This window comes from Giraffa tippelskirchi, chromosome 2 (genome assembly GCF_054371585.1).
Source record: "Giraffa tippelskirchi isolate mGirTip1 chromosome 2, T2T-mGirTip1v1.2.pri, whole genome shotgun sequence".
NCBI classification, from domain to species: Eukaryota; Metazoa; Chordata; class Mammalia; order Artiodactyla; family Giraffidae; genus Giraffa; species Giraffa tippelskirchi.
In genome coordinates, this window is record NC_137276.1 from 166,213,457 (window position 1) to 166,235,086 (window position 21,630).

General features: G+C 43.9%; 1 protein-coding gene across 7 annotated transcripts in view; it reads right to left on the reverse strand.

The window, feature by feature from the left end:
• The window catches only part of KALRN (kalirin RhoGEF kinase), a 683,494-nt gene that overhangs the window by 413,110 nt on the left and 248,754 nt on the right, over positions 1-21,630 (reverse strand). For all 7 annotated transcript variants that reach the window (XM_081571703.1, XM_081571704.1, XM_081571705.1 and 4 more), the window contains exon 6: positions 2,999-3,121. In XM_081571703.1, coding sequence (XP_081427829.1) covers positions 2,999-3,121 — 123 coding nt within the window. The remainder of the gene's footprint in view (positions 1-2,998; positions 3,122-21,630) is intronic.

Genomic DNA, 21,630 nt, shown 5'->3' on the forward strand with positions numbered 1-21,630 from the left:
AATGTAAATGCCTCAGTAAATTTACAGAACAATCTACATTCCCACTTCCCCTGAGTAACTGATCATTCCTACAGTCACTGGGCTCCATCAGTAGCTGCTTAAATTCATCTGTTTCTTGGCAGCAACATCTGTCATTCAGGCCAGAGAAAAGGAGTCTGTAACACCCTTCTTTTACCTGCTTGGGACGATGACATCCATTTGGTGGTAGTTCCTTTTAATAACAAACCTATAAACCTCCCAGTTAACAAAGGCATTGGACTCTGTCTATAATGCACTGGTTTGGGCAATTTGATCAAACAACTCTGGGGTTTCCCTTCCCCTTCCTGCAGCTGGAGAGGAAAGCCAGCATAATCAGGCTAAATGGGCCTCTGAGTGCTATAGGCACTCATGACAGTGGTAGACTTAGAGATGGGCTGGAACATATTAATTGGCTGTTGTATATTAAAATTCCTCTTCCTCTCTCCCAACTCCAGAAGATGCTTCCCTTCAGTAAAATTCTTCCCTCATTTTAATTTTTTTGTCCTGAAAATGGAAACATCAAAAGTAAATTTGTCAGAGGAAAGAGTTTTTGATGTGTCATTAACTCTCAGTTATCCATCTTAACAGAGAAGAGCAGTGGTGCAGATAATTCAAAGCCAAAGGCTCTTTCTATTTAACTTTGTAGTTCATTGTTTTGAGGGGCTTGGTAGCAGACTTACCTCTCTAATTATGTTTGTCTTTGCTTCTTATTAAAATGAGTTTGTCTGCCTTAGGGCCAGGCAGTTGGGTGACATGAAGATTCTGGTACAGAATTTGTAAAATTCACCAGGGGAAATCCACAAGGCACACAGATAATCAAACCTGACTAGATTTGAGTTCACATTCTTAATCACCTGTGATCAATTGCTTTGCTCCTCTGTGACTAAAGCAAACCTGAGATGAGACATAATTATAGAAGACTAGTTGGAAGGGAATGAGTCTTTACGTTTAGATGAAGACAAGACTGCTGTGGCCAAAAGTGATAGCAGAGTCAATATTGATGTTTTCCCTGCCTGGTCCCACAGCCTTCTATTCTGCAGCCAGAAGTACCTTCCCATGCAGATCCCATGCTGTTCATCTGTACCTGATATCCTGCAGTGACTCCCTTTGCTAACCATAGGGGTTATTCACAAGTACCCACTCTCTCTTCCCCAATATGTGGAGGTAAGACGTTATCTCCACACACGAAGTTAGATGTGGCCATGTGCCGGGTGTTGGGTAGTAAAATGTGCCACTTCTAGGTGGAAGCTTTCAGAGCTAACGTGTGCCTGGTGGCTTGCTTTGTCTAGTGAGGCACTGGCTGCATCTGAGACAGTGGCTGCTCCCTCAGCCTGGATCCCTGAGTGACTGTGATGAGCAGAACCACCACCAGCCAGTGATGGGCACATGGTAGGAACAAGAAATAAACCCCTATTGCTTTAAATCACCGAGACTGTAAGGTTCTTAGTCACTCAGCATCTCTTGTTGTTTAGTTGCTAAGTCATGTCCAACTCTCTTGTGACACCATGGACTGTAGCCTGCCAGGCCATTTCCCAGGCAAGAATACTGGAGTGGGTTGCCATTTCCTTCTCAGGGGATCTTCCCCACCCAGAAATCGAACCTGCATCTCCTGCATTGACGGGCAGATTGTTTACCACTGAGCCACCAGGGAAGCCCAAACAGCAACTCTATCACAGCACACATCAAACTGCGCCATGACTGTCTGAGTTATCTCCCTTATTAGACACTGAAAACTGAGGCCAGAATTATTTCTTCTTCAATACATTAAGTCCAGTGTATATAATAGTTAAAATAAATCCTTAGAAAATGAAATTGTTTTCCTTTCTGGCCTCTGTGATCCTCTGTGTTTATGTTTTTCTAACACTTGCCCTCCTCCTATCATCACCAGTTGAAATGATAAGGTGTCTTTGGCATTCAGATACACGGGGAATGGCAGAGATATTCTTTTGGACCAGCAGTACAAGTAGGAAGAGCTGGCAGAGGGGAGAGAGAAAGATGTTGAGGCATACTTAGGCTGCAGGCATTTCAAATACAAAGGGTTCAAGAGGCAGACAAGATTTCAAAGTCGGGGTGACCACATGGAAAAACAAGTATCCCAAAGTGTTAGTTTTTCAAGGAATCACAGGTATTATCTGGACTAAACTCCTATATCATCAGCATCATTAATATCATAATACCAATACTTATTGATAATGGGCTAAGTACCAGGCACCTCTCCAGCCACCTTACAATTAATTCATTAAATCCTCCTAACCACCATATAAAGTAGCTATTATTATTCTGATTTTACAGGTGAAGAAATTGAAGCACAGAGAAGTAAATTTCCTATGACCACAGCCAGCAAGTATCCCTCTCTGTTTGAATTCAGCATCTGCTTGAACTCTCCCCATCATGGAGGCTCTAACTTCCAATACAAGTCAACTCCTGAGCCACGTCCTGCCTCCTGCTCCAACTGTGGTCCCCTGGACAGTTCTGCTTCCTAGACCAACAGGAAACAATTCCACCTCTTCTCTCCAAGGCAGCCTTTCACATGTCTGAAGGCAGCAACTGTAATGCCCTGCCAGGCTCCTCTTCTCTAGTCCAACGACCCAGTTTACTCACTGGTTTCCAGTGTGCCACAGACTGAGGTCCCTCTCCATCCCAGCTCAGTGACTCACACGTGCCAGTCAGTGGAGTAGAAAGGGGCACTCTCCCTTCTAGTACAGCACAGGGCTGATAGCTTCTACAACTCCAGCACATTCCTTTCACCACGTAAAGCAGGGTTCAGAGGCAGAAACGGGGCCACAATCTGCTGCAGGAATAGCCGACTCACCGCATGTTATGCACATGTCCCCATGCTAGCAAATGGAATGCTAAAAGGGGCTTCATGTTCAGAGCTTCTCCTTTCTACTCAGGTTGGAAGTCTGTTTCTACCCTCTGTACCCTAACCCCTTTCCCCCTCATCATTCTCTTGCCCCAAGAAAACAGGTCCTGCACTCACCATGGAGTTCATGGCAAAGTGATTGTGCTGTGTCTGGAGGTCTAGGGCATGCTGGTAGCTGACTCCAATCTCTGTATGGCTCTGGAGGAATAACTCCTTATTGTGGCTTATCCAGTCGAACATCTGGAAGGGGAAAAGAAGACACAGATAATGGTTATGAGTTCAACAGCAAGAAACTTTAAGAGCTACTGGAAGAAAACCAGCCCTTCTGTTGGTGCCCAGTGAGGACCAGACATCGTGCTCAAGGTTGGGGTGCCCACAGCCTGGCTTCTCAGGAGAGCTCTCCTTAGAAGAGGGCCCCACCATCAGCCTTGATGCTTCCTTACAAAGTCCAGAAGAAAAACAGAAAATGAGTAAGAGGACCAGGGAGAGTTAGGAGAAAGCTGTTTACTATCAGCTTCTTCTTTTAAAAACTTTTAGAAACCTTTACATCCCCTTTTAAAAACTTTTCAAAATCATCAAAAGAATCCAGTACATGCTTTAGGGACAGGACAGGTGGGAGGTTTCATGTATCCCCTACTGCACCAGCAGGAGAGACCCTTGTTGTAAGCCACAGAGCATCCTAATATACTCCCACCCCATTTACACTGCCTGACCACACACATCGTTGAATTGACTCTGAATGGAATCCAACTTTTCTTTTGATCCCACAGCCTCACAATTCCAGGGTTTCTGCTATAAGCCATGAGGAATCAGAAGAGGAGGATTTTAAGGATAGGGTAAATACTGCCTGGCACCGTGGGCACTGAGTCATTTTCCTCCCCCATCTCTGTACCTGGTTTTCATTTAGGTTTCTACCTCCTTCCCAGTGGCCCATTCACTTTTAGGGGAGCTGATCAGAACCTCAGTTCCAAGGAAAAGCCTGGGCACTCTAAGGGTTATCACTTCTCAGGATACCAGATCTAAGCTAATCAGTGTATGACATTTCCTGACTGATGGGATTATCTTAGAAACATGTCCAACTCTTTGTGACCCCATGGACTGTAGCCTGCCAGGCTTCTCTGTCCATGGAATACTCCAGGCAAGTATACTGTAGTGGGTTGCTGTTCCCTTCTCCAGGGGATCTTCCTGATCCAGGGATCGAATCTAGGTCTCCTGCATTATAGGCAGATTCTTTACTGTCTGAGCCACCAGGGAAACTGGTAAGAAACAGGAATGTTATTCAATTCAGTACAATAAGACATGAAGGTAAGTTTGCTGGAAGCCTCTGGGAAAACAGAACTGCAGTGCTATAGATACAACTTCTCTTCCTCTGATACTGTCATTGTGACCCTGCACCTCAAATTGCTGAATTGTCACAATTCTGGTGGCAGCTTGAGGGAGAAGTCAATGGGCAGAGAAAGGGTATAGCCAAAATAATGGAAAGAAACAGGCAGAGCTCTGCTTGAGCCTTGCCTGATCACCACCTTCTCTCTTGACTTCCTTAGTACCTGAGCCAATAAATCCTCTATATTTACTCAAACTGGTTTAAGTTGGATTTACTGTAATTTTCTGCCTTGAGTGGTCAACTGATATAGCCAGGAAAGATGTTAAACCTTTGGAGAAGAGGACCGCTACACTTGGAACTCACGCTCAGTAGCTTGGGATGAGCTAAAGACTGCGGCTCAGTTGCAGAGAAGAGCAGGGAAGAACTGACCAGAGGTGCAAGCTGAGATGCTGCAAAATTCATGCCAGCTTTCCTCGAGGCAGAATCACAGCCTCATTCCATTTTCCTCCTTGAAACAGACAAATGAATTTACTTTTTCAGTTACATTTAACCAACATTTATCGGACACTCATTTTATGCCCGGCACTGTTCAAGGCAAAAATGATTAATATGTTCTTCTTGAGTTTAAATGGCTTAAAAGCCATTGTGAAAAGCAAACATGGACTCAGATACAATGTTAGTATAACTTGGCATATGACGATTAAGATCACAATTTGAAAAGAAATCTAGCAAGATAAAGGTCAAGATGGTGGATCAAGGTAACAGCCACTCTTGGTGGTGTGGAGACAGGAAAGAGCACAGAAGGCTTCCCAGAGTTGGTGACACCTGAGTTGACCTTGACTCAGGTAGGAATTAGCCAGGGGAAGATGAATGAGATGTAAGCTTCACACAAAGGGGAGATCAAAGGGGCAGAACTCTGGGGCAGCCCAGTGTGCTAAGGGCTCTGAAATCACCACTTTTGTGCTTTTGGACCTGATGTGAGGAGAATATGTGGCTGAGGAGGTAGATGGGACCATGAAGAGCTCTGGACACAGGCTTTAGGAAACCTAGACTATATACTGTGGGCAGCAAGATGTCAGTGGAGGGTTGTAAGCTGAGCAGTGAAATTCGATGTGAGCTTTGAGAGCAGTGTGGGATGGGAGACTGGAGGGGAGAGATGGAGCAGTGAAAATGGTTAGGAGGCTGTTACAGTAATCCTGGGGAGCAAGAGTGATAACCTGGAAACCTGGATGTGGGGAATGGCAGTGAAGTTTGAGAAGTGGGCAGAGTGAGAGCTACTAGGAAGGGACTGAGGACTCCCAATTGTTTAGGAAGTGGGGGTGAGGGAGAGAAAGGGAGAATAGTCAAGATATCTGGCATAGCACCCTGGGTCCTTGTAAAAGAAGATGCCACCATGGCACTACCTCAAGAGGAGGGTGAGAAGCTGGGGTGAGGGAGGAGAGATCGTGGTTCCACTTTAGATGCTGGGTTTTAGACACTTAGGAGAGCTTCAAGTGAAGATGTCCTGTGGGCAGTTAAGAGTTTTGTCTGGAGGTCAGGAGAGAGACATCGAGGCTATGACAATCCACACATAAGCATAAACAAATCACCTTCCCAAGGCAAATGGGCATGCTTTGATTTAGAGAGGATTCTCCCTTTTGAATTACCCAGATCACTCTCTGCTACCTAAACAGATAAAGGGTGAAAGTAGCATTCTTCACTTTCGACTGTCCATGATGTCCCAGGCTAGGGGAGCCTGTGGAGGCTGGCTGGTGTTGGTGGTGTGCAACACCCTGGGTCTGCCAGCCATATCCAATCCCACACCAATGGCACATGGTTGGGGTTTCTTAAAATTATTATTAAGGACAAGAGGGGAAGAAGACAAGCACCCCCGGAAACTAAAGGAATTTCATTGTGTAATTTTTGTTCTTTAAAATTCTACCGCTCAACCTCATTTTATAATAATTTCTATCTCTTTTTCTTGTTGATGAAAGAATCAATAAAATTAATGAAAATCTGAAATGCTTGAAGTCCTTAGAACTTGGGATGAACTCACTCCTTATATTTTCTTGGCTATCCTAGTGGCCTGGAAGTGACCTTCCCTGTATTTTCTGCTAAATGACTATTTAGATATGCTAATAAACAGAGAGTTATGTGCTAGCATCAGAATTATTAGATTGCCTGGCGCCAGGTCTCTGCTGGACTACACAGCAAGGAGAGCTGAGCATGGGCCAGTTAGGGAGGAAAAGCAGGGACAACAGTGAATTAAAAGGCAGGTGAGAGTAGAAAGTGCTGGAGGAAGTGTACACCTCATTGAGTGGACTTACTACATGATGAGGTCTGTGCACAAGCCGTTTTGCCCCATCTGCCTTCCATAGTGGAGCACATGAGCAGTCTCTGGGGGCTGAACTTTTTGGGGAACTGCAGCTATGCTGGAGGCTAGACGCAGTGCTCCAAAGATGTGACACTCATCTCATGCAGTGAGAAAAAGACCTGCTCTAGAGGCCAAATAGCCTACATGATAGCAGGAACCAGGGTTTCTCCAATGTGGCTGTTTTCTAGGGACAGTCTCAAGTCTTCTCTGGGCCTGAATCTGCTAATTATATATAACCCTCACCTTTTTGAACTTGCCTGCCTGCAAGGATCATCAGCATTTCTGCTGATTCAGTGGAACCGGCAGCAGAGAATATGCATGTGTGCATGTATGCTCCCAGGTGGGTGTGCAGTTAAGCAGGATGAGGACAAGACTGGGTCTGGGCCTGGCTCTGTCACTAACTACCCGTGAGACTGTGGGCAAGTCTCTTCATTTCCGAGCTTCTCTTCCCTTGCAAGGGATAAGTAGTACCCAGAATGGAAGTAAGCATCCTGGCTTACAATTGGCTCAATTGGGAAACTTATGCAAAGTATTGTTTTCCATTCAAAATAAAAATTAGTCTTATTGAGTCTCCTGGATCAGAATACATATTCATTGTTACAATGTACACTTGTAACTTTTGATTACAAAGAATGTCTGTGAGAAAACTGGCATTGTTTTTGACAGCCAGAGAAAGGCAGCTTCTTAGTCTTAGCCCTGATATCTGTCTGGAGCTTTAGAGTTCAAAATGTCCATTCGCACACATCATCTCACTGCCTCCATCAGGCCCAATTTACAGATGGCAAACAGGTTCAGAGAAGGGAAGTCCACCCAGTGGGCTTTTATTCATCTCACCCAAGGCACATTCACTGAGTGTCTGCTGATCCAGGCTTGAGGGATACTGCCCTGCCTCCTGTGACTATAGGACCTCCCCTGCCCAGGCTCCCCAGAGCAGTTGTCCCTCAAAAGGCAGCCACCAGGGCACTATGAGGCTCCAGCTGTGGTAGGACACCGTCCCTCACAGGCCATTCACTGTCTAGTACCCAGCCACCTCCTCTCTGCCTCACCCCTGCCCTCTCAGTGCCTGGAGACAGCTGATTCAAACAGTTCCACTTCTCTCAATAAATGCTTAGTGAATGAAAGTAATGCATGAGCAAGTTGGCCACGGGTTCTGGGGTTGCTAATCTCCAGACAAGCTGACCCTTTCTAAATTCCTTTCCAACTAGGACACTATGTTTGATCTGTTTGAACTGGCTTCTCTGGAAGACACTTGAGCTAGACATTTGAACAAAACTCTAAAGAAAAAAAAAAATTAAAGGAAATATCTCCATAGTGGTTTCAAACATTTGAACTGTTCATTGTTGTTGTTGTTACTGTTGTTTATTTTTTTGAGAAGCAGCAAATGGTAGGTTCAACAAAATGTAAAAAGACAACAAAATTCCTCCAGGAGGAAAGTTCACATCTAAATAATGAAATTTTATCTCTTTGTTTGGAAACCAACATAGTTTCATCTCATTAAGGAGACGAATGTTACATGTAAGCTGCTTGAGTCTTTTTCTTCATATTTTGCTAAGTAATTTTTTATGCTGGCTAAAACTCAGTGAAAATATAAAAATCTAGTTTTTAATATATAATAAATAATAGAATCTATTTAAATGTAAATTAGGAAACTAAACAGAAACATTTTTATCCTTTTCTTTTAAATATGAGGATAGCTAAAAGATTATTATTGTTCTGTTCTGTTTTTAATAAAGCATAAGCTATTTCATAGAGTAAGGATATTAAATAAGGATCCTGGACTTACTTCCTTCATTTGCCACATTTAGCAACAGCATCTGATTTAGAGTTTTAACTTTCAAACCAACTTACCACCTAGTGTTAGAATTTTATGCTATCTGTAATTTAAATTATATTGGTTTTAATTTGCTCATATTCAGATTTGGTGACTTGATTGAGAGGATAGAAGACAACTAAATGATTTTCTTTCCTAAGCGTGCACATTCCAGCATTACCTGTTGTCCCCTGTATCCTGCTTGTATACTGCATTAACCCATCCATGAACGCCTATGCCCTAAAGAATACTAACAACTTCCTTGCCAGAGAAGCTTACTACATCTGAAAATTTGCTGTGCAGTCAATTCCACAATAAAATGTTATGTGTGTTATAGTGCAAAGAGCATTTCAATTCAGGAGACTTGGGTTCTAGTATAGATCTGCTTTATAAACTTTGACAAGTTAGTTAATGGTCTGAACCTCAGTTTCCTTATCTGTGAAAACGGGGATAACAATTTACACTATTTCAACCTTAGCATAATAGTGAGATTAAAATAAGAATGAATTTCATGCTTCGGTAATTGCTATATACCAGATAGATTTTTAAATCTATATAGTGAGCATATTCTATTGTACATATTTCCCTAATGTTTGTGTCAGAGCAGAGAACAGATGAAAGGTGTGGATTTAAAATTGCACAACCTTCACCCTACTGCAAAATCACTGTGGGCTCATGGAAATCACACCTGAAGCTCAGACACAAACATCCACAGCCTACCCCTGCCGGAGACATGCTCCCAGAGCCACCATAAGGTACTAGACAGACCAAGGACACCTGTGCAGCTTCCCACTGCCCCCACCCTGACATACACTCAGGGTGAAAAAAAGAGGAAGGGAGGCGGGGAGGGAGGGAGGGAGAGAGAGAAAGAAAGAGCCTTTGCTTACACAGGACTCAAAGCCCTGCATATTCTCTCAGGGTCATGCCTGAGGGCACAGTCCCCTCCTGGCCTCTGGGTGTAGCCCAAACAGTGAAACAGTGATCTAACCCTCTCCTGCCCTCCCCCTTCCCCATCCTCTCTGCCACATCCCAACCCTTCACTATTACAGACTCAATCCCTTTGACTCTTAACAGTTTTTCACCCAGGAGAGACTCCTATTAAAATGCATCATTCCTGCAACCCCTCCTGGAACTGGTTTATCCTGGACACAGAAACAGTTCATTAAGAAAGCAAGGTCCTTTGTGAGCATGACTCAGGGATGGGATCCTAAAATGGGGTAGCAGAAGAGCCCTAGACTAAAAGAGACAGGCCCTAAAGTGGGAGTGGGAGGGAACCAAGGGCAAATTTCCCCACTTTACAACTTTGCTTTCACATAACTCTGCCTGACCCCAGGTATATGTCTTCAGGCAAACAGGGAAGCACACAGGCCCCATGTGTGTGTTCTGGCCTAGGACCCTTGTTGTTGTTGTTGAACAGCCCAGTCTCGTCCGACTCTTTGAGACCCCATGGACTGCAACACACCAGGCCTCCCTGTCCCTCACCATCTCCTGGAGTTTGCCGAAGTTCATGTACATTGCCATCCAGCCATCTCATTCTCTGATGCCCTCTTCTCCTGCCCTTGATCTTTCCCAGCATCAGGGACTTTTCCAATGAGTCATCTGTGCACATCACATGACCAAAATACTGGAGCTTCAGCTTCAGCATCAGTCCTTCCAATGAATCTTTAGGGTTGATCTTCCTTAAGACTGACTGGTTTGAGCTCCTTGCTGTCCAAGGGACTTTCGGGAGTCTTCTCCAGCACCACAGTTCAAAGGCATCAATTCTTTGGCGTTCTGCCTTCTTTACAGACCAGCCCTCACAACCACATATGACCACTGGGAAGATCATAGCCTTGACTATACAGACCTTTGTTGGCAGAGTAACGTCTCTGCTTTTCAACACACTGTCTAGGTTTGTCATCGCTTTCCTGCCAAGAAGCAATCTTCTTCTGATTTCATGACTGCAGTCACTGTCCACAATGATTTTTGAGCCCAAGAAGAGGAAATCTGTCACTACTTCCACCTTTTCCCCTTCTATTTGCCATGAAGTAATAGGGCCAGATGCCACGATCTTACTTTTTTCAATATTTAGTCTTAAGCCAGCTCTTTCACTCTCCTCCTTCACCCTCATTAAGAGGCTCTTTAGTTCCTCTTCACTTCCTGCCATTACAGGGGTATCATCTGCATATCTGAGGTTGTTGATGTTTCTCCCGCCTATCTTGATTCCGCTTGTAACTCATCTAGCCTGCATTTCTCATGATGTACTCAGTGTATAGGTTAAACAAACAGGGTGACAGCAGACAGCCCTCTCGTACTCCTTTCTCGATCTTGAACCAATCAGTTGTTCCATAAAGGGTTCTAACTATTGCTTCTTGATTCACACACAGGTTTCTCAGGGGACAGGTAAGATGGTCTGGTATGCTTTCCACAGTTTGTCATGATCCCCACAGTCAAAGGATTTAGGGTAGTCGATGAACAGAGATAGATGTTTTTCTGAAATTCCCTTGCTTTCTCTATAATCCAGCAAATGTTGGCAATTTGATCTCTAGTTCCTCTTTCTTTTCTAAACTCAGCTTGGACATCTGGAAGTTCTTGGTCCACATAATGCTGAAGCCTAGCATGCAAGATTTTAAGCATGACCTTTCTAGCATGGGAGATGAGTACAACTGTCTGATGGTTAGCACATTCTTTGGTACTACCCTTCTTGGGAATTAGGATGAGGATTGACCTTTCTCTTGTGGCCACTGCTGGGTCTTCCAGATTTGCTGACATAACGAATGCAAAATCTTGAGGGACCCTTAAGACCCTTCAATCTTTGTTTTCAATTATCTGCTCATCTAGGATTGAGCTTTCCTACTTTTCCAAAGCAGGATAGAGAAAGAAAAAGTAAAGGACCCCAAGATGTGGACCTAGTTTGTAGTTCCTAGAATTCCTTACTGAAGGGAGTTTGATACCTTGCCTCTTCTGTACCCTGCAGGCCTGCAGACCATAAGGAGCTCAAGGTTCTGGGAGACAGTCTTTACACTGGTGTCTACAGACAGGGAGGCAGTTGGGACTTGTGCCTGACAGACAGTTAATAAATACCTACTGAAGGAGAGAAGGTGTTCTGGGCCCTGTCTGTTCTTCTTTAGGCTTTTGGAATGACAGCGGGCATAGTTGTATATATGGTACAAGAAAGAAGTCATTTTTATCTATCACCATAAATCCAGCTCTTCTCAGAGGATGGCTCAGCCTGGTTACCTGGGAGACCCCAGCACTGTAGCCTCAGGAATCAGTCAGGGCACCAAACAATTTCACAGGCCAGGCTGTATCTCTGACCTGCAGACATGCTATTGATCCTCTAGCATGTTTCTTACCCACTCTGACCCTCAATTCCCTAATTCCCAGACCTCAGATCTAACACGGAGAAGGCAATGGCACCCCACTCCAGTACTCTTGCCTGGAAAATCCCATGGACAGAGGAGCCTGGTAGGCTGAAGTCCATGGGGTCGCTAGGAGTCGTACACGACTGAGGGACTTCCCTTTCACTTTTCACTTTCATGCATTGGAGAAGGAAATGGCAACCCACTCCAGTGTTCTTGCCTGGAGAATCCCAGGGACGGGGGAGCCTGGTGGGCTGTCGTCTTTGGGGTCGCACAGAGTCAGACACGACTGAAGTGACTTAGCAGCAGCAGCAGATCTAACATCCTAACATGCTACTCACATCTAGAACTGTCCAGTTTTTCTATAAAACAGACAAATGTCCCTGTTTGCTCCCATTGTGAGCAAGGAGTTAATAAAACCCTTTCCCTTTGTGCATGCTAATCTGACCTTCAGTTAACACCCTAGTTCTGTTTCCCTGGAAACAGATAAAGATAGTATGTGCCAACATGTTACTAATTCATGTTGCCTATGGTTAAAAAAAAAAAAACACAACACTCCTGACTGGTAAACTGAATCTGGATTGGAAGGACTATCAATGAACTATAAATAACTGGTGGGGATAATGTTCCTTGATCTTCCCTGAAGGGAGTGACTCTTGTAACTGGTGTGTCCATTGCCAGAACCTTGGAAGCTGTGCCAAAAGAGTTGCTATAAGAGATACTGGCTCGTGTGAGGCATGGGTTGTTGAGCTGTGAGAGCTTCTGCAGCTGCCCACCATGGATCTTGTCTCCTTGCACCTGAGCTGGCCCACTGCAAGGACTGCACTGCTGGGAAACCACAGCTCCTATCTTATATTGTCCTGAGTGGATCAGCAGCAAGGTGGCCCATAGCAGTCTTTGAGTCTGAATGCTCAGTGGAGTCTATGAAGACTCCTTGGTATGTGTGGTATCCATATTGTAGAGCCAAATCCTGTGCACATAGTCTCTTTTTGTCTTCCCTTTCCCCATGCTATTTTCTCACTTTCAACTTCTCTCAATAACAGCAGTAATAATGGTAACAACAAAAATAATAGCAACTAACATTTGCTAAATGCTCATCCTGGGCTTCCCTGGTGGCTCAGTTGGTAAAGAATCTGCCTGCAATGTGGGTGACCTGGGTTCAATCCCTGGGTTGGGAAGATCCCCTGAAGGAGGGCAGGGCAACCCACTCTAGTATTCTTGCCTGGAGAATGTCCCATGGACAGAGGAGCCTGGTGGGCTACAGACCATGAGGTTGCAAAGAGTCAGACATGACTAAGTGACTAAGCACAGCACAGCACCTTGTGCCAGGCACAGTGCTAAGCATTATAACATTCTAATTATCTCTCCAATATTAACCCCCAATATTATCATCTCCATTCTACATATTGAGAAACTAAGGTACAGAGAGGCTAATTAACTTGCCCAAAGTCACAAAGCTAATAAGTGGCAGAGCCAAGATTCAAACTCAGGAGGCCTAGTTCCAGTATTAACCCTGTTGCTCCACCTCCCAAAATGCTCAAAGCTTGATTTCTGTCTACCCTTCTTTTATCACCAAATTTTCAGAAGTACATTTGGCCCCTTGGCTTCTTTTGTTTTTCCTCCATCCACTTCCTCTTTAATCTCTTGTAATATCTTCTACCTTTACTGCTTTCCTAAGTCTGCACTCACCATGAAAACTGACTGCCTCCTCCTTTCTGAGATCTTGACCCTTCCCTTGATCTTGCATCAGAATCCAGTGCCATCATTTCTGCCGTCCTTTTGACTGGCTCTGGCCTTCTACCAGAGGCAGGCCATCCGGCTGCAGCCATGATCAGCTTCCCCCTCCTGCTTTCACAAGTCTACACCCAACACTAATTTCTCCCAGGAGAATCAGGGCTTCACAGACTCATGCTCTCTTCTTGACACACCACATCTAGTCTCAGCATGACAAAAACAATAGAACACTCTAATTTCAAAAGCTCACCAATTCTTCAATTCTACACTGATTTATCTAAACTTGCCTCCTAATTCTCTGCTGCCCCTTTATGGCTGTCCTTCATGCCCTTCACACCCTCACTGGAACCATCGCAATCCTTAGCCCTCTGCCTTTCATTCATCAGCTTTGTCCATTTGAGAATCCATTCAGGCTCACATTTTTAACAACCTAAATATTATTTCCTGTTTCATGTGCCACATCCTGTGCCAAGTACCTCCACAGACTTTCTTGTGTAGTCTTTATAATAATACAAAAAGAAGGTATTGTTAATTTTGCTTTCGACATAGTGAAAACTCAGTATAAAGAGCTGAAGTAAATTGCCCAAGATTACACAGCTTGTAAGTGATGGAGATAAATCCAGAATCTAGTGTCCATCTGAACCTAATTTCCTCTGTTCCAGGGTGCTCTCTAACCTCAACTTCCCGATAACTGACAAGAAGAAATATGTGCCTGGCTCTGCACAATGAGCTTTACACACATTATCTCAAGCCTCAAAACAGCCCTATGAGTTAGATACCACCATCCTCACCTTTCTCTAGAAGAAACTGTTTGAGAGATAAAATAATTTGGCCAAGGTTGCACAGTCAGGGTGCACATTAAACCAGTCTATATGACTTCAAATTCCATGCTTTTAAACTACTATCCAATTGTCTCCCAAATGCACACAATTTTAGATTATTCCTAGTCACCTGGTGCCCATGAATTCAGTATGATACCCTCTTGCTGTAGCATCAGCATTTCAAACTACTCCACCTGCTCTGTGAAAACTCTTACCTTCTCTTGATCCCCCACATCTTCACCCTGCCCCCCTGAAGTCGATTCATTGTCTTTCTTCAAATCATTCTGAAATATACCCTTCACTTTCCACTGCTACAGATACTCATCACTCAGCCCCTCCTGCCAAGATTACTGTAATTATTCCCTTACTGGTTTCCCTGGCTCTGTTTTCTTCTTTATACCAAGCAATCTGCTCCACCAGGCTCACTGCTCTGATACACTACTTTTACCCAGTCATTCCCTCAGTCCAAAAAAAAAAAAAAAATCCCCTACAAAATTATTGTTGCTATCTATTATCTATAATGAACTCCTTATTGCCAAATTCAGACTTAAATTGAAGAAAGTAGGGAAAACCACTAGTCCATTCAGGTATGACCTAGATCAAATCCCTTATGAGTATACAGTAGAAGTGACAAATAGATTTAAGGGACTAGATCTGATAGACAGAGTGCCTGATGAACTATGGACAGAGGTTCATGACATTGTACAGGAGACAGGGATAAAGACCATCCCCATGGAAAAGAAATGCAAAAAAGCAAAATGGCTGTCTGAGGAGGCCTTACAGATAGCTGGGAAGAGAAGAGAAGCGAAAAGCAAAGGAGAAAGGGAAAGATATTCCCATCTGAATGCAGAGTTCCAAAGGACAGCAAGGAGAGATAAGAAAGCCTTCCTCAGCGATCAATGCAAAGAAATAGAGGAAAACAACAGAATGGGAAAGACTAGAGATCTCTTCAAGAAAATTAGAGATACCAAGGGAACAGTTCGTGCAAAGATGGGATCGATAAAGGACAGAAATGGTATGGACCTAATAGAAGCAGAAGATATTAAGAAGAGGTGGCAAGAATACACAGAGAAGAATACACAGAAAAAAGATCTTCATGACACAGATAATCACGATGGTGTGATCACTCACCTAGAGCCAGACATCCTGGAATGTGAAGTCCAGTGGGCCTTAGAAATCATCACTATGAACAAAGCTAGTGGAGGTGATGGAATTCCAGTTGAGCTATTTCAAATCCTGAAAGATGATGCTGTGAAAGTGCTGCACTCGATATGCCAGCAAATTTGGAAAACTCAGCAGTGGCCACAGGACTGGAAAAGGTCAGTTTTCATCCCAACCCCAAAGAAAGGCAATGCCAAAGAATGCTTGAACTACCACACAACTGCACTCATCTCACACGCTAGCAAAGTAATGCTTAAGATTCTCCAAGCCAGGCTTCAGCAATACGTGAACCGTGAACTTCCAGATGTTCAAGCTGGTTTTAGAAAAGGCAGAGGAACCAGAGATCAAATTGCCAATATCCGCTGGATCAATATCCATTGGATCACTCTCAAAAGCAAGAGAGTTCCAGAAAAACATCTATTTCTGCTTTATTGACTATGCCAAAGCCTTTGACTGTGTGGATCACAATAAACTGTGGAAAATTCTGAAAGAGATGGGAATACCAGACCCTCTGACCTGTCTCTTGAGAAACCTGTATGCAGGTCAGGAAGCAACAGTTAGAACTGGACATGGAACAACAGACTGGTTCCAAATAGGAAAAGGAGTACGTCAAGGCTGTATATTGTCACCCTCCTTATTTAACTTCTATGCAGAGTACATCATGAGAAACGCTGGGCTGGAAGAAACACAAGCTGGAATCAAGATTGCCGGGAGAAATATCAAGAACCTCAGATATGCAGATGACACCATGCTTATGGCAGAAATTGAAGAACTAAAGAGCCTCTTGATGAAAGTGAAAGAGGAGAGTGAAAAAGTTGGCTTAAAGCTCAACGTTCAGAAAACTAAGATCATGGCATCTGGTCCCATCACTTCATGGGAAATAGATGGGGAAACAGTGGAAACAGCGTCAGACTTTATTTTTCTGGGTTCCAAAATGACTGCTGATGGTGATTGCAGCCATGAAATTAAAAGACGCTTACTCCTTGGAAGGAAGGTTATGGCCAACCTAGATAGCATATTTAAAAGCAGAGACATTACTTTGCCAACAAAGGTCCGTCTAGTCAAGGCTATGGTTTTTCCAGTGGTCATGTATGGATGTGAGAGTTGGACGGTGAAGAAAGCTGAGCGCTGAAAAATTGATGCTTTTGAACTGTGGTGTTGGAGAAGACTCTTGAGAGTCCCTTGGACTGCAAGAAGATCCAACCAGTCCATCCTAAAGGAGATCAGTCCTGGGTGTTCATTGGAAGGACTGATGTTGAAGCTGAAACTCCAATACTTTGGCCACCTCATGCGAAGAGTTGACTCATTGGAAAAGACCCTGATGCTGGGAAGGACTGGGGGCAGGAGGAGAAGGGGATGACAGAGGAGGAGATGGTTGGATGGCATCACTGACTCGATGGACATGGGTTTGGGTGAACTCCGGGAGCTGGTGATGGACAGGGAGACCTGGCGTGCTGCAATTCATGGGGTCGCAAAGAGTCGGACACGACTGAGCGACTGAACTGAACTGATTATGTATAATTCAAAATCTAATCTCCTTACTCTGGCATGCAAGGTACCTCCCCCTTCCATGCCCTATTGGTCCATATCTGCCCTTCTCCCTATTCTTTCACACCACTGTCTGTATCAAGCATCCTTTCCTGCCATATTCTATTCAGCACCATGCAAATAAATCACACCATGCTCATTGCCACCCCCATATATGTGTTCACATCTCTCCTTCCATACCCAAATATCCAACTTACTTCTACTCTTCCAAACGTACCTGAAGTCTCCTTTCCTCTCAATGAATTCTTTGACCAGCTGAGCCCATACTGATTTCTCTTTCTTCCAAGTTCACTGCCCAAGTATGTACCATGATTCACAAAGCTAACCTTCATTCAGAACTACCTAAAGTGTTTTCTTAAAAAAGTATAGCTTCCTAGGCCCTATCCTTGAGATTCTGATTCAGCAGGAACTCTGCAGGTCAATCTGATGCACTTGCATTTTTATGTAAACAGTTCATGTACACTTACAGTCTGTTTTTGATGGGGTAGCTAGTATGGAACTTAACTCTACTACATGTACACTAGTTAAAAGCATTGGTCAACAACCAACATAAATCACTGATCCTTAAAGGAAGTTGAAGGAAGGGAAACATACAAGTAAGCCCTAGGCCCACGCTGGCTTTCTCCCTGAGGGTATTTTCCAAATTATGAAGCCAAGAAACAGGAGCTGAGCAGAGAGCAGCAGTCTTAATGGGTGTAATACAATAGAGACTAGACTTTGGGGCTGGTAGGGTGGTTGTAATTATGGTGATAGGAAGTTAGAGAGGAGGCAGCTAAGAAAACAAGACCTAAAAATCTTCACCAAATTTCCTTTAGGTCCTTGGCCAAATCTTAAGCTGTGCATAGGCAAGGTGAGATTCCAGAAAGTCTAGGAGAGAATAGCTGTGGTATGTGGAAAACTGAAAAGAAACATCAGGGGCTACAGTGCTGAGGAAATGTTATGAGTTCTAAATCAAACAGTGTGAAGAGACTTTGGTGAACTCTGGACACTCAACTGGGACCCCAAATAGACAAGACTGTAAGAATAAGAACTGCATCCTAAGAATATGCACTATATCCTAGAATTAAAGAAAAGATGGAAGTAGATATCTCATAGCAAAGCCCAAACCAAGGTTCAACAGGATCACAATCTGTAGTTTAACTGCATCCCAGAACAAAACTTAACAAAATTTAGAGGAGGATAACCTAATCAAGAGGCTGTACAATACACCATCTATAACAGCCAGTAGATTATTCAGCATATGAAGGAGAGAAAAGTGACTAAGAGTTAAAAAAATTAAATAGTCAATAGAAACAGAACCTGAGATGATTAGGCTATAATTTAGCAGATAAGACTTTTGAAAGAATCATGGTTAACATCTTGAAGAAAATAGGAGGGAAAGGCACAAAATGAATTAAAAGGTAAATGTAACAACAGAGTCCAGTGTTCTGTTTCTTGTAGCCAAAAGCATTTCAACATAAATAGTCACATGCTCAGGATGCTTAGCACACTATTTTATTCACTTATTGTGCGCCCACTGTATTCCAGATTTGGATTAGAGACTAACAAGAAAAGATCAAGGGCAGAGTATAGTGAGGGAGGCAAATATATTTGATGGTCTGTCACTTTTAACTGTGAAAAGTACTATGAAAAGTGTATATGCCCTGGAGAAGGAAATGGCAACCCACTCCAGTATTGTTGCCTGGTAAATCCCATGGACACAGGAGCCTGGCGGGCTAAAGTCCATGGGGTTTCAAAGAGCTGGACATGACTTAGCAACTAAACAAGAACAACAAATACGTGTATGTATAACTGATTCACTTTGCTGTATACCTGAAACTAATACAACATTGTAAATCAGCTATACTTCAATAAAAATTTAAGAAATAGAAAAAAAAGGCAAAGGTGGAAAGGCAGAAGAGTAGGTCTTTACTTAGTGGCAGTGAGGAACCACTGAAGGAAACTGATAAGGTTAAATTCACTTCTAACCCTACACGGGTGTCTACACTGAAGCCCTCGACACACAGTCATTTATCTCATTGCAAAGAAGAGTCCAAGGCAGCCACCATGATCTCACAAAAAATCAACTAACATATTACAGGTTTCTCCATGACCGAGGGTTCTCACCACCACCACCCAGCCCCCTCCTCCTTCTTTCCCCTTCTCCTTTTTCTTAAAAAACCCTTCAACGTCTGAGATGAAGAAGATAAATACAAAGAAGGAGATACAGATGACATATGCAAGGTGCCTGGCACAGTGCATGACACACAGTAGATGCTGAATACATGCTAGTTCCTTCCCACTTTCTTCCCCTCCTTATCCTGCCAGACAGGATAAGCTGCCAGTCACAAGTAGGTGCTTTCTGACTAGAGAAACCCAGGCTACAACTCTTCATGCTCAAATCACACACTGTCCTAGAAAATCAGCACACTCCTATTAGGCCTTAAAAGGTTACTCTCTTCAGACTTGCCCTCCTCATGCTAAGTGATATAATGAGATGTTTCAGCAAGTCGATTATTAATATAAATATTTTCAGAATTTGAATGATGTTTTTATTCTTTGCATTTTATTTCCAGTCTGCTTGCCTGGATGGACTAAACATCCTACAGTCCTGGCAACACACACACTACCCCATTGTGGGAAGGAACGGTCACCCAGGAGCCAGCAAGTCAAGCAGAGGAGAAACAGGACCAACCAAGCCAGGAGTCAGCCCGGGTAGCCCTGGGATATTGACTCTGAGTGACCAAATTCCTTCCATCTGAACCACAGATGATGATAAAATATTTTCAGGAATAGCGTAAGGGAATGTTTACTCACTTCCCAAAATGTAAAATTGAAGAGGTCAAACTCAATTTAATTCAAGCTGAGAAAATAGTGCCCAACTTTATCCCAGAGCTAAATTTAGGCATAAACCGAGTTCTGGCCCTTGGCAAGTTAATTTATATGAGCTAATGCTTGTTCCTGGCCTACAAGATATATTCAATAAATGGTAACTATTATTGTTACTGCAAAAATGGAGTGTCTGGTGGATGTTCTCATCCAGCCCTCCCACACATCCTAAAATCAGCTGTGGCAATTACTTGCACATCTGGGAAAAAAAATTCCACGTGGACTGAGGAGGAGGTGGCCTCCCCTTCAGGAGTCCCTCTCCAAGAAAGGGGAGCAGGTGCTATGCTGGAAGGGGTCTGGACTAGGTGGGCTTGACTCTGAGCAGAATAAGAAAGCTAGCCTTCTCCTTTCCCCTTCTTCCCTCTTCCTACGGCAACAATGAGGCTGAGACAGGTGGGAGACCACGAGGGAGCCAGGCTCCCTCCTGCTGGAGGAGATGCTCTATTATGCTTCCAGCTTCCAAATCCCACCTAGCAGAACATACTCCATAGGAACTCAGGAAAGACTTAGGAAGGAAGAGCACAATCTTCAAAACCCTCCATTTCCTTAACAACCCCATTCAGCAGACTAAGGTAAATTCTCGTGTTTAGATAATGCCACTGTCCCTAAGAGTAGGGCAGAAATGCACTAACCAGGTAACTCCTGCTAATGTTTTCAATAACCTTCATCACCACTTCTTTGACTTCTCCATGCCTTAAGAGAAACCAACATTTGAAGTAAGTCATTTATCCTTCTTCCAAAGTGCTATCGGGCTTTCTTTTCACTGCCTTATCACCCTAACATAAAAGTCTTGTGGTTCTCTTAGCTCTCCCTCCTTGACCTCCAATTAATCACCATGTCCTATTTTCTTTCTTTACACTATCTCCAGGGTTTGCCCCTCTCCTTTCCTCTCTCCCTGTCAACTCATCTGCTCACATTTGGATTAGTATAAAAGGACAAAAATTGGTTTCCCTAACTCCAACTCTTTCTCTCCATTGCAAGAGGAAACCTGTTAATTCCAATTTTTAAGCAATAGAATTGGACTGACATCTCTTGAAACCACTCAGCAGTAGGTGGTGCTCTTGTGCCAACTCAGAGTACTCACAAAAGTTTTGTTCCATCAGGCAGCCCATTGAGTGCCTCTGAGGAACACAGTTATCTCAGACACTGGCCCTGACCTCTGGGAATGTGTAATATAACTGTGTTGGAACAGGGCCAACTTAATGGATAAAGACTATGGAAAGTTGCCCGGAAGAGAGAAAGACCACCTCCATCAGAGAAGAGTGGGGAAAGTAGCTAGGCCTTCAACTAGGATAGGGTTTCAATAGGCAGATAGGAGGGAGGTTGTTATAAACACAGGTGTGAGAGGTGGGCCTGTGCAAAGCACAAAAGAGATTGTCCTGATGTCGGGGCTGAAAGCCCAAGTCCAGTCTCGTTCTCCGTTCTAGGACCTTCTGGTTTGCACCTTCTCAGACACCTTAGGACAAGGAGTATCCCAGGGAAATCTTTTAGGACAGGACACATGCCACCCTCAGGTGAGACAAGTCAGTCCACCCGATTTGCATGGAAGAAACCAACATCCCTTTTTTCTCTATAACAAGAAAGGGCAAGAATGTAGCTTTCCTCCAGTCCCTGGTTACTCAGGGAGTGGTGTGACTAGATTTCTGACCCCTTGTTGTGACTCCAGGTAATCAACATGGCATGGACACCCCTCCCTCTGCTGCCCCAACCCCTACAGCCCACACTCTTTCCCATGCAGAGCCTGAGCTGCAGCTGCACTGGACAGAACTACTCTGCACCTCTGAGGTTG